The sequence below is a fragment of the Chrysemys picta genome, chromosome 8 (assembly GCF_011386835.1).
Source record: "Chrysemys picta bellii isolate R12L10 chromosome 8, ASM1138683v2, whole genome shotgun sequence".
Lineage (NCBI taxonomy): Eukaryota > Metazoa > Chordata > Testudines > Emydidae > Chrysemys > Chrysemys picta.
The window spans coordinates 72487848-72500211 of NC_088798.1; the positions used below are offsets into that span (position 1 = coordinate 72487848).

Below are 12364 nucleotides of genomic sequence, written 5' to 3' on the forward strand. Positions count from 1 at the left end.
GGCCATGGTCCATTGGTCCCTGCTGTTCCAGCACCCATACTAAGTGCAACATTTGGAAAGTTAATTAGTCCAAATTTTTCAAATTTGGAGCCTTCAAGTTAGGTACCTAAATCCATACTGAAGAGCCTAAATAAGTGTCTTGATTGTCAGCGACACTGAGAAAGGGTTACCATATTTCAACACTGAAAAAAGAGGACACTCCATGGGGGCCCTGGCCTTGCCCCAACTCTGCCCCTTCCCCGCCCCCATTCCAACCCCTTCCCCAAACTCCTTGCCCCAACTCTGCCCCCTCCTCTGAGCACCCTGCATTCCCCCTCCTCCATCCCGCTCTGATCTTGGTTGGGGGTTGCTAAGTGCTTCCCTGCTCCCCACTCGCCCTGCAGCCCCTGCACCCCCCGCCCCTGCAGCCTCTGTGACCCCTGCTCCCCACTTGCCCCCCACCGCCCTTGCAGCCTCTGCGCCCCCCGCCTGCCCTGCCCCTGCATCTCCTGCCCCTGCAGCCTCTATGCCCCTACCTGCCCTGCTCCTCCTTGCCCTGCAGCCTCTGCACCCCTCTGCCTGCCCTGCTCCCCCGCTCACCCAGAAGCCTCTGCCTGGCGGGGGCTTCGGAGGCTCAGCGGCGACCAGGGCGGCGCGGGTCCCTGCAGCCCCGGCACACGCCGCACTCCCCGCCGCTGCTGAGCACGTTCCCTGGCCTGTCCCCACTGGAACAGCTCCCACAGCACTGGGTTCCGAGCCACGTGGGGCAACGGGGCCACAGGAAGGGTCCCCCAGTGGCTGGGGTCCCCGCCCGCGAGGGAAGCCCGAGCTGCTGGCTGGGCCCGGCCTCCCCGTGGTCCTGTGGGCTCAGCTGGGGCACGTGGTCCGCCTGGCCTGCAGGGCCAGCAGCGGCCCATCTGTCGCTTTCTGCGGCTGCGCCCCCCTGCCCAAGCTCACTACAATGTAGCCGGGGCGACTGGGCTGCACTGCGGACCCGACGCATCTTGCTGGGGCCGGTCGGACCCTGGCTTATGCCTCCCTATTTCCCCAGACATGTTCAGCTTTTTGAAAATTCCCCCTGGACGGGGATTTGAGCACCAAAAAGACGGACATGTCTGGGGAAATCCGGACATATGGTAACCCTAACTGAGCAACTTCAGCTGCCACTCACTTAATTTGGGATCTGTGAGTCCCCGCCTACTAGAATATGAAACCTTTTATATAGCTGACTAAATATTGATTCACATGCCTAATAACAACATTTGAACACTTTGATTTAACCTATCTGTGCCTGAGCTTTCTCGTAGTTAATTTGGGAATAATATCATTTTCCTAATTCAAAGGATTGTTGTTAGACTAAATTAATCATTGTTTGTAGTTTACTGTGAGCCTGATCCAAGGCCCAGTGAAATTAATAAAAATCAATAAAAATAAGAATCCCACTGACTTCAATAGGTTTTTGGATCAGGCCCCTTAAAATGCTTGCATGGAAGGGAGTATATAAGTGTGAAGTATCACAGAGATGTTCTGATGAGAACAGACCAATAGAGTACAAAAATTATGAGATAACTAAAAATAAGAGATTTTACTTTTTTTTTTCTTATAGGCATTCCATATTATAATCCAAGTCAGATACCAAAGAGGACATTTCCTTATGAACAAAACAAACAGTTATCAATAGAAATATTAGGTACTCCACATATGAAACATTTTATGGAATAGTGAAAATATTGACATAAAATTATTCTTCAAAAAATATCAGTAGGTGAAGGGACACAATGCAGGTCTTCAATAAATGTCTTTAGTTAGTTGTCAGAATCCATTGCAATACCTCACACCAAAGCATTTCATCTAGTGACTAAACACATATGTGATGTCAGGGAATGACTGTCCCTAAAGAAACTACTAGAAAGATGTGTGAGAAACTTTTCTGTATTCTTATTAATAATTATTATAAAGTAATTATATAGCCCACTGAAGAAACTTTTAATCAAACATTGAAATGTGTTTAGGCCCAACAGGAAGACACAAACAAAAACATACAGAAATTAATCTGACATGTTAAAATGATAGGATTTATTTATGCTAGCTCCATAATTCTGTATTTATTACATTTACAGTATATATATGAGTACCGGCAAGATAATGCCATGTATGTGTGGGATTGAATTAAATTTGTAGATTGAATATTAAAGTAGATTCTTTCTTTTAAAGTTGAGAGGTCCTCTAATCAGTGAGTCTTCTTTAAACATCCACATTTTATTTGAAAATGTAGAATTTTAAACATGGTAAAAAGCATTGATGTGTGTTCAAAATTCAAATAAGCAGGGACAATTTCACAAGAGAGGAAAAAATATTCTCCTAATCCAAACAAATAACAAACATTATTCCATAAATCCACAAAATTGATAGATACTTGTGTAACTTCCAGATGAAGAATACATATTTTAAAATATATATAAACTGGAGGAGATGATAACCTTCACACAGTCTTCTCTATTATGTGTGAAAGCACAAAGAATGTTATCAAATCAATGACCAGAGGTCCTTAAATGACCTTCCAGTCAGAAACGGAATGGTAATAATGGCCCATGTCAGGGCCAAACCTTCAAATAGGCCCATTGCTTCAAATTGTGCAGCTCAACATTGAGGGCCTATCTAATGCAAAATGTGATTACCTCACAATGATCCTGCAGATTCAAAATATCTATGCCCTTGAGGTACATAAAACAGACCTGGAGAGTGAAGGCCAGTGATAGAAGATTAGTAGAGTCCACATGTCTGCAAGCCATCACCCTACATATGGACTTGTGATGTACATAAAATATGACCTTAAAGATTCCATCAAAGTCCTACCTATGATGAACCCCTACTCAATCACCATCAAGAATGGCTATCGAACAGTCATTAACTTATACAAGCCACTGTCAATGGAATGGTCAAGTCCAGTTTTACCAACACCAAGCCATCCTACCATCTATGTAGGAGCACATCCTGGGCTTTCACTGAAGACCAGCACCTCCTCTCCAATGCCAAATACCGTGGCATGTTCAGATTGGATGGAGGCAATGCTATACTCCTGACATTTGTTTTGTGTCACGTGACATCTGTGGTCACACAATACCATTGAAAAGGCCAATTCTCAATGACTTTGCCAAGAGCAAACACAGCCCGGTCATGGTTTGCATAGGCCTACAATTTTCACTCATTCAATCCTTCCTGCAACTGCCCTGGAAAATACAGTCTGCTGACTGGCCCAGCTATGTGGTGATTGTAGACGGCTCGATAAACCAGATTCCATTATATTCAGCTAATTACCACCACTTTGTAGGCCTACTAATATTGGCTGCCAAATGAGCATTGCATGGGGCTTCATAAAATCATTAACTCCTTGTTGGACAGAAGAGAGCAAGGCACTCTTCCAGAAATATCAAGCTCACAAAAGCCCCAGGAGGCAGGTTACTAGTGGAGTTCTGCAGGGATTGGTTTTGGGACCAATCCTATTTAACATTTTTATTACTAACCTTGGTACAAAAAGTGGAAATGTGCTAATAAAATTTGTGGATGACACAAAGTTGGGAGGTATTGCCAACACAGAGAAGGACCGGAATATCATACAAGAAGATCTGGACAACCTTGAAAACTGGAGTAATAAAAAAATAGGATGAAATTTAATAGTGTGAAGTGCAAGATAGGGACTTAGGGACTAACATCAAGAATTTTTGCTATAAGCTGGGGACTTATCAGTTGGAAGTAACAGACAAGGAGAAAGACCAGGATGTACTGGTTGATTACAGGATGTGTATGAGCCAGCCACATGATGCAGCCATGAAAAAGGTTAATGCAGTCCTAGGATGCATCAGGCAAGATGTTTTGAGTAGAGATAGGGAAGTGTTAGTATCATTATACAAGGCACTGGTGAGACCTCATCTGGAATACTGTGTGCAATTCTGATATCCCATGTTTAAGAACAGTTTGAATTCATCTGTCCCCCATGTTTAAGAAAGATGAATTCAAACTGGAACAGGTGCAGAGAAGGGCTACTAGGATGATACAATAAATGGAAAACCTACCTTATGAAAGGAGATTGAAAGAGCTTGGCTTATTTAGGCTAACCAAATGAAAGCTGAGGGGAGATATGATTGCTCTCTATAAATACATCAGGGAGTGAGAGGAGTTATTTAAGTTAAGCAGCAGTGTGAACACAAAATTCTTCTGTGTGTGTGACACTGGCAGACCAGGTACCATCTAATTCCAAGGCCCCTAGGTCTCAACTGAACACTGAGCAATACATAGTGGAAAACCAGACTGGCTCACCTGTGTGTTAGCATTGTTAAAATAGAAGTTAAATTTATAAGAATGTGTTTAGTGCTTAGACTTTATGAAATGCTTGTAGGATGCTGCACGTATTAATCTCACTTATAACATCTGTACCCCATGTTATAAGGTTATATCGAGTGTTTGCATTGTAATCCTCTGTAACTGTAACTCACCAAACAGGAAAGAAGCATTAACTAATGTGAAATGCTGACTTCCACAGAAGGTGTTAGGTCCTGCCCTCAAGAAGGCCCACTGAAACCAAATGAGGCATTGTAAAACATCAAATACTTCATTAATTGCACTCCTCTCCCCACTCCCCGATGAAGAGGAGACATGAGCATGAACTCATCCCATCAGCTTGAACTCTGAGGGGAAGAGAATAAAAATCCCAGGCAAAAAGAAAATGGATCTCTATGCTGCTTGCACTTTGGAGAGGTCAGAATTTCTAAGCATAAGCAAGGGACCCCCAGTTGCTTAGCCTGAGTTAGCCCTAGAGAAAATATAGGGTTTGCATATTACAGCAGCTTGTACTACCTTTTGGAACCCAACTGTAATGCTCTTGATTCACTACAGACAGCTTGACAGTGTGACATTTGGAAAGCTGTTTAGGGCAAAATTTTCTAACTTAGATGTAAATCCATCATTATAAATATAAATAAGTGATGCTGGCAAACCATGTGCCAATTGATGTGAAGGTCCCCAAGTCTCACACTGACAAATATATAACTGGAATCAGTGTGGCTCATGTGTGTGTCAGTATTGTTAAAAAAAAGTATTAGAATGATAAGAATGTGTTTAGTTTTTAGAATTTCTTCTTCTTCTTTCATATGGCTGGTGTAGAGCAGCAACTACAATTTCACTTGAAGTTGATTGAGCCAAATGGCTACATTAGGAGTAGCAGAATTCATTGAATGCTTGTGAGTTGCTGCACGTGTTAATCTCACTTATAACATCTGTATCCCATATTGCAAGGTAATATTTAAGTGGTTGTAGTGTAAGCCTCTGTGACTGTGTAAATCATCATTCAGGAAAGAGACATTAATTAAAGTGAACGGCTGATCTTACCAGAAGTTGTTACACCCTTCCTAAAAGAAAAGGTCTATCAATATCAAACAGACTATAGTGAGATATTGCAACTGGAATTTTCCTACCTACCATCAACAAGAGGACGCTGTTGTTGTTCTGCCTCCTTCCCCTGAAGATGTGCCATGAAGTGGCCTCCTCCCATCAGCTGAGTTTGCAGTTTAGAGCACATGGCAGGAAGTGGACAAAAACCCCAAACAAAAGGAACTAGCTTCTTGGAGTGTGGGGAGGAAGTATTTCTATGCATAAGCAAGAGATTCCGAAGCTGCTTAGCATGGATTAGCCCTAAAGGACATATAGAGGTTGCTTATTATATAAGATTCATTTACCTTTTGAAATTTAAGATTATAACTCATCTTGTATATATATTTACCTGCTTTAACTTTGTAAATAAACTAATTTTCTTTTCCAAACAGTCTACCCTGAGATTGGTACTCACACTCTTGAATCACTGCAGGCAGTGTTACAGCTTAATTTTGAGCATCTGTAACTCCCATTGATGTCATTAGGATTTGTGGAGCTCAGAACCTACCAAACGCGGCCCCCCACTTAATGCCTAAATATAGGTTTATGTGTTTAGAAGTTTGAAAAGCTCAATATCAGTCCATGTCTCAGCTTCCTCGTCTGTCAAATATGTAGAATATACATTTCCTACCTCACAGGATTGTTGGGAATCTTAATTAAATAATTATTATCTGTAATGCACCGTGAGATCCCTGGTTAGAAGGCACTATATAAGCTGTAATGTGATGTATATGATGATGTTCTTATTCACATATTATGATGTTCTTAATGACAGCAGTTCAACATACAAAGAATCAAAAGCTTTAAGGTAACTCAAGATTAAGATAACACATGTAATTCCATCATTGAAATGTAGGCCATGTCCCAAGAAGACACTGTCTTCTGGACAAAACTAAAATGTTCCAGAGGAATTCCAAATATGAGACATGGAATGCTGAAATTATTCATTGTAAACACATTCATTAGAAGATATCACCAGATGCAAGGATACAACATATGCCTCTGATAAATTTCTTTTGTAATATCCCTCGGCCCGCGCTGCTTCCTGCAGCCCCCATTGGCCTGGAGCGGCGAACCGCGGCTAGTGGGAGCCACAATTGGCCGAACCTGCGGATGTGGCAGGTAAACAAACCGGCCTGGCCCACCAGGGGCTTTCCCTGAGCAAGCGGCGGACCAGCTTTGAGAACCACTGCTCTACAATATTGCATACATAAAGTTAAATTGTCATTTTCAAATGAAAGATACCTACATTGAAATATACATAAATATAACTACATCTATATAACTGTTTATAAACAGACAAACACAACTTTATTTCCTTTTACTTCCACATAAATCCTTCATTTTTCTTCTCATTTGATATGATTCTAGAGACAATCAGTATATCTTCATTCCACGTACAAAGAACTAAAGATGCTAGGTCAGCTGAATCAGTGCCTCTATATGGAAATTTAAAAAATTGTCTTTTCTAAACATTAAAAACAGGTGCCGGAACTTATCTCTAATTAAAATAAAAGCAACGACAATAAAACCTGATGAATAAATCTTCACCCACAACATTTAACTCGCAAAGGCCAGACTATTGGAAACAAGAAAATCAATGCTGCAGACAACTGCAAAGAACTTCAGATTAATTAATCAGCAGAATTCTGCACTAACATAATTCTAGATTACAACAATAAAAACAAATTGAAGTCATATGACAGTGGGATTAAATTAACTGTGTGAGAAAAATTATTGTTGTCCCTGCAGTGGGGTAGATTTGAAGCTCATCAACATCACATCAATGTGCCTTCCACTAACCTTAGTATTTCACATACTCAGAAATATCTGTATATTTGTAACTTCCCAAACTGGGTCTCAAGAAATCTTAAAAAGATAATGTTGTTTAAAACAAATATTCAATAAAGAGTAATTTCATTTAAAATAAGAAAGGAAAAGGATGTTTGTGCCAAATTCATGGCTATGAAAAACACGTCATGGACCATGAAATCTGGTCTCCCCCTATGAAATCTGGTCTTTTGTGTGCTTTCACCCTATATACTGATTTCATGGGGGAGAAATTGGGTGTCCTGACCCAAAAGGGAGTTGTAGGGAGAGTTGCAGTATTGTTGTTCTTACTTCTGTGCTGCCCTCAGAGCTGGGCCACTGGAGAGTGGCGGCTGTTGGCCGGACACCCAGCTCTGAAGGCAATGCCCTGCCAGCAGCAGCACAGAAGTAAGGGTGGCAATAACATACCATGCCACCCTTATTTCTGCACTGCTGCCTTCAGAGCTGGGTGGCCAGAGAGTGACTGAGGGCCCAACTCTGCAGACAGCAGTGCAGAAGTAAGGGTGGCAATACCACACCATGACATCCTTACTTCTGTGCTGCTGCTGGTGGCTGCTCTACCTTCAGAGCTGGGCTGCCAGCCAGCAGCCACCATTCACCAGCTGCGCAGCTCTGAAGGCAGCGCTGCCAGCAGCAGCACAGAAGTAAGGGTAGCAGTACCACAACCCCCCCTACAATAATCTTGTGACCCCTCTGCCACACAACTCCTTTTTTGGTCAGGACCCCTACTATTACAACACCATGAAATTTCAGATTTAAATAGCTGAAATCATGAAATTTACTATTTTAAAAATCCTATGACCCTGAGATTGACCAAAATGGACCCTGAATTTGGTACATTCATAAGTAATCAAGACACAATAATACCCTCCTCCCCTAGAGCAAGCCATATGTACACTGTATTTTCTCAGTCACAGAGGGCTTGATGCTACACTTATTGAAGTCAATGGCAGAACTCACACTAACCTCACTAATGCAAATTCAGTCCTCTTTAATCCGTACTTTTCAACTAATTGCACAGTCCACGAGGAAGACTAAATTTCTATACTATAAACTAATAGCAAAAAGACCGATTATGTTAGCTCACCTGAATGGAGGTCTGATCCCCGTTACTAATGTTTAAATCTTCAGTAACTAGAATAGGATCCTTTATCTCACAAGTTTGCTCACTACTCAGAGTATTTGAATAGTTTGATTTGGGAAAGTTGAACTGGCTCTTTCTGGAGTCCGTGGTGAGAGAAACCTCATGTGAGTAGGAGTGAAGAAAAGCTCTGACTCCATCGAGCCCCACAAACTGCGAGGCCGGAACTCCACTGAAAGTCACACTCGAGGAGTCAAACAGCTGCGAGTTTCTCCACCGGCGGAGCCTCAGGGCCAGTAACACTATGATAAAGGTAAAGAACAAGCAGGAAACGGAAGCCACAGCGATCACCAAATACAAGGTGAGGCTGGACTGGGGGTCTGCAGGAGCTGAGAGGCTGCTTAAATCGGAGAGGATTTCGGGGATGCTGTCAGCCACCACCACCGTGACAGTGGCCGTGGCAGAGAGAGGGGGCTGCCCGTTGTCCTTCACTAAAACCACCAGACTTTGCTTGAGCGCATCTTTGTCTACAAAGTAGCGCGCTGTCCTGATCTCGCCGCTGTGGAGTCCCACAGAGAAGAGCCCCGGCTCTGTGACCTTCAGCAGCTGGTAGGAGAGCCAGGCGTTCTGACCGGAGTCTGCATCCACCGCCACCACCTTAGTGACCAGGTAACCCGGCTCGGAGGAGCGAGGGGCCAACTCCACTCCCGTGGAGCCATCGGTGGGAAAGGAGGGGTGTAAGATGTGCGGGGTATTGTCATTCTGATCCAGTATAAAGAGAGTGACGGAGACATTACTGCTGAGAGGTGGGGAACCCCCATCCTGAGCCTGCACTTGGAACCGAATCTCCCGGAACTGTTCGTAATCGAAGGAGCGCAAAGCGTAGACAGCCCCAGTCTCGGAGTTGATGGAGATGGAGGATAGCGGAGCTTCATTTATATGTCCTTCATTAATAGAGTAGGTGACTCGGGCGTTCTCCTCCAAGTCGGAATCATTTGCTTTCAGGGAACAAACGGAAGCTCCTCTGGGATTGTTCTCTGTGATGTACAAAGTGTAAGATGGCTGGTTGAAGATAGGAGCGTTGTCGTTTATGTCTGAAAGCTGTACTAAAATTGTTGCTGTTGATGATAAAGGAGGGATCCCTCGGTCTGTGGCTGTGATAGTTACACTGTAATTCGAGACCCGCTCCCTGTCCAGTGATGTGTCAGTCACCAAACTATAGTAATTGTCAAATGACTTCTGTAACCGGAATGGAAGGTTGGCTGGTATGGAGCACGTGACCTCACCATTCTGTCCGGAATCTCCATCTTGCAAATTTAATATCGAGATTACTGTTCCGGGGGGAGAATCTTCAGAGACTGAGTTGAACAGGGAAGTGATTGCAATTTTCGGGGTATTATCATTGACATCAATAACCGTTATCAGAACTTTGCACCTGGCGGAGAGATCTCCAATATCCTTTGCCTCCACTTCCATTTCATATAATGCAGCTTCCTCGTAGTCCAGGTCACCTATCGTTGATATTTCTCCTGTCCTAGGGTGAAGCTGGAATATCTGAGACGCCTTTTCTGTAATTTTTCTAAATGAAAAGGTCACCTCAGAATTCTGTCCCTCATCCCGGTCAGTGGCGTGTATTGTAATTATCAAGGACCCTGGAGGCGCGTTTTCCAAAACACCCACTTTATAGACCGGCTGAGTAAAAAGCGGTGCATTGTCATTGGCATCCACAACCACAACACGGATCTGAGCAATGGCAGATCTGACTGGATCTCCCCCGTCAGCTGCTGTGAGAGTTAATTTATGGACAGTCTGCGTTTCCCGGTCCAGAGACTTTTCCAGCACTAGTTCCGCATATGTAACACCATCAGATCCAGTTTGCACATCCAGAGAAAAGTGTTTGTTATTGCTCAGTTGATAGCTCTGGATGGAATTAATTCCCACATCTGGATCCTGCGCCTCCTGCAGGGAAACCCGGGTCCCCACAGCTGTAATCTCACTAATTTTTAACTCTAGCTCATTCGCTTGGAAGGTGGGAGCATTGTCATTAATATCTGTGATTTCAACTTCAACTGCGAAAAGCTTCACTTTATCCTCAATAAGAACCTCAAAAATTAAGAGACACTTCTCGATCCGGCCACATATCTGTTCTCTGTCTATCCTTTCTGTGGTGATTAAATGGCCGCTCTTAAGATTCAAAGCAAAATACTGAGTCCTACCTGTGGAAACAATGCGGACTTCGTGGTGTGTTAGCTCCTTTATATCCAGTCCCAGATCCTTTGCGATATTCCCCACAATGGAGCCTTTCTGCATTTCCTCGGGAATCGAATAGCGAATTTGCCCAGAAACCGCCTCCCAAACAGTAGCCAACATAAAATAGAACTGGACTCTCTTTTTGCAGACCCGGAACCTTTGTGTATCTGCCATTTCTCTTCCGATGGGTATGGAACTCCGATTCCTGGGTCACGGCTGAGAGTATTTTCGCTTATCTTTAATCCTTTGTTTCCGCAGCCACTGATGTTTTAACCAAGGCTGTTTTATATAAAATTCCTGCAGCCGTGTTCCCTTTACAATCCCTCTGAGTGAGTGTAATCTCTCAGTGTTTTGCGCTGTGTAACTGCGGGGCTGGGCTGGCTGGATCTCTCATCGCGTTTCTCCACCTGATAGGTCAACAGCGGCGCTCAGAGTCTCAACCAATAACTGCAGACAATGATTTAAAAATCCGCCTTTTAATCTGTTAGTTTAAATCTCTAGCGCTATGTATACCGAGTGATGTTTATATTAGAAATAAACTCATATGAGTTTTCGATTACGTTGTTTTAATGCGGACAGTTCCTTATCCATTTTACATAAAGATCACGGTGCTATTGAAATCCCGATGTGCCATTTAGCTTTATAACTAGAGTGCGCAGTCACAGTTTTCTTTGTCAGAATGAAGCAAGTCTATTGGTGTCAGGGACTCACAAAGATATACAAATATGAAAACACCAAGCGTTGTACACATTTCCTGTGAATTATTCAGAGCCTCCTATAGTTTCCTTACTCCCCTTCAAATAGAGATTTGAAGAACCATGATATCACAGGCACGTTTTTGTTGCACGTTAAGGGATATTTGTAATTGTAACATTGTATTTCCATCTTATTGTCAATAAAACCTGTTGTTTTCAACCCGTGAGAACAGAATACCTGAGATATATAATTGTGTATAATGGGAATAGCTGACGGTCCCTTTCAAATTAAAAAGCAACAGAGGGTCCTGTGGCACCTTTAAGACTAACAGAAGTATTGGGAGCATAAGCTTTCCTGGGTAAGAACCTCCCTTCTTCAGATGCAAGTAATGGAAATTTCCATTACTTGCATCTGAAGAAGGGAGGTTCTTACCCAGGAAAGCTTATGCTCCCAATACTTCTGTTAGTCTTAAAGGTGCCACAGGACCCTCTGTTGCTTTTTACAGATTCAGACTAACACGGCTACCCCTCTGATACCTTTCAAATTAACATATCTTACATGCTGTATTATACCACTAAGTAAAGATAAATGGTATTCCCAATGTTTGCTCCTTTTCGGTGACCTAACAGATATCCCGAGCGGTTTTGTTTTCTACATGTTAATGCAGAATTAGATGTTCATCTTCACAGAGTGATACAGACAGGGAAGGATACTAAGAGGGCGTTAAATCCGAGAAATGAAAAACTATCTCAGTGTATGATGGACTATAGAATCCTCATGTAGAGGTGACCATATTCGGTCCTTTTCTCATCATTCCTCTTTAGCTACCATAACTTTTATGCTGGAGGAAATGCGTTTTTTTAATTGACTTAGATATGTCCTAATCAATTAGTTTAAACAAACTTTGCAAATTCATAGATCACGATTCTTCAGAAGTCATAATAAATTAGTTGGTTGATGACAAATGATTAAATTTAACACCGCGTTCTGTTACACGCTTTGATTTTAAATGGTATTGATGTTCCCTAATGATTAAGAACGTTAACTCATTGTGAAATTGAATGGAAAAATGACTCATTTAATAATTATTTGAATAAGTAT

At 42.6% G+C, this 12364-nt stretch overlaps 1 protein-coding gene across 20 annotated transcripts in view; it reads right to left on the bottom strand.

Annotated features, from left to right (window-relative positions):
- The window catches only part of LOC101938858 (protocadherin gamma-C5-like), a 415891-nt gene that overhangs the window by 189763 nt on the left and 213764 nt on the right, over positions 1–12364 (bottom strand). Inside the window, exon 1 of one of the 20 annotated variants that reach the window (XM_065555792.1) lies at positions 8324–10741. The exons of the other annotated variants lie outside the window; for them this stretch is intronic. Within the exon in view, the coding sequence (XP_065411864.1) occupies positions 8324–10741 (2418 nt within the window). Of the gene's footprint in view, positions 1–8323; positions 10742–12364 lie in introns of those variants that run through there. 20 annotated transcript variants of the gene reach the window in all.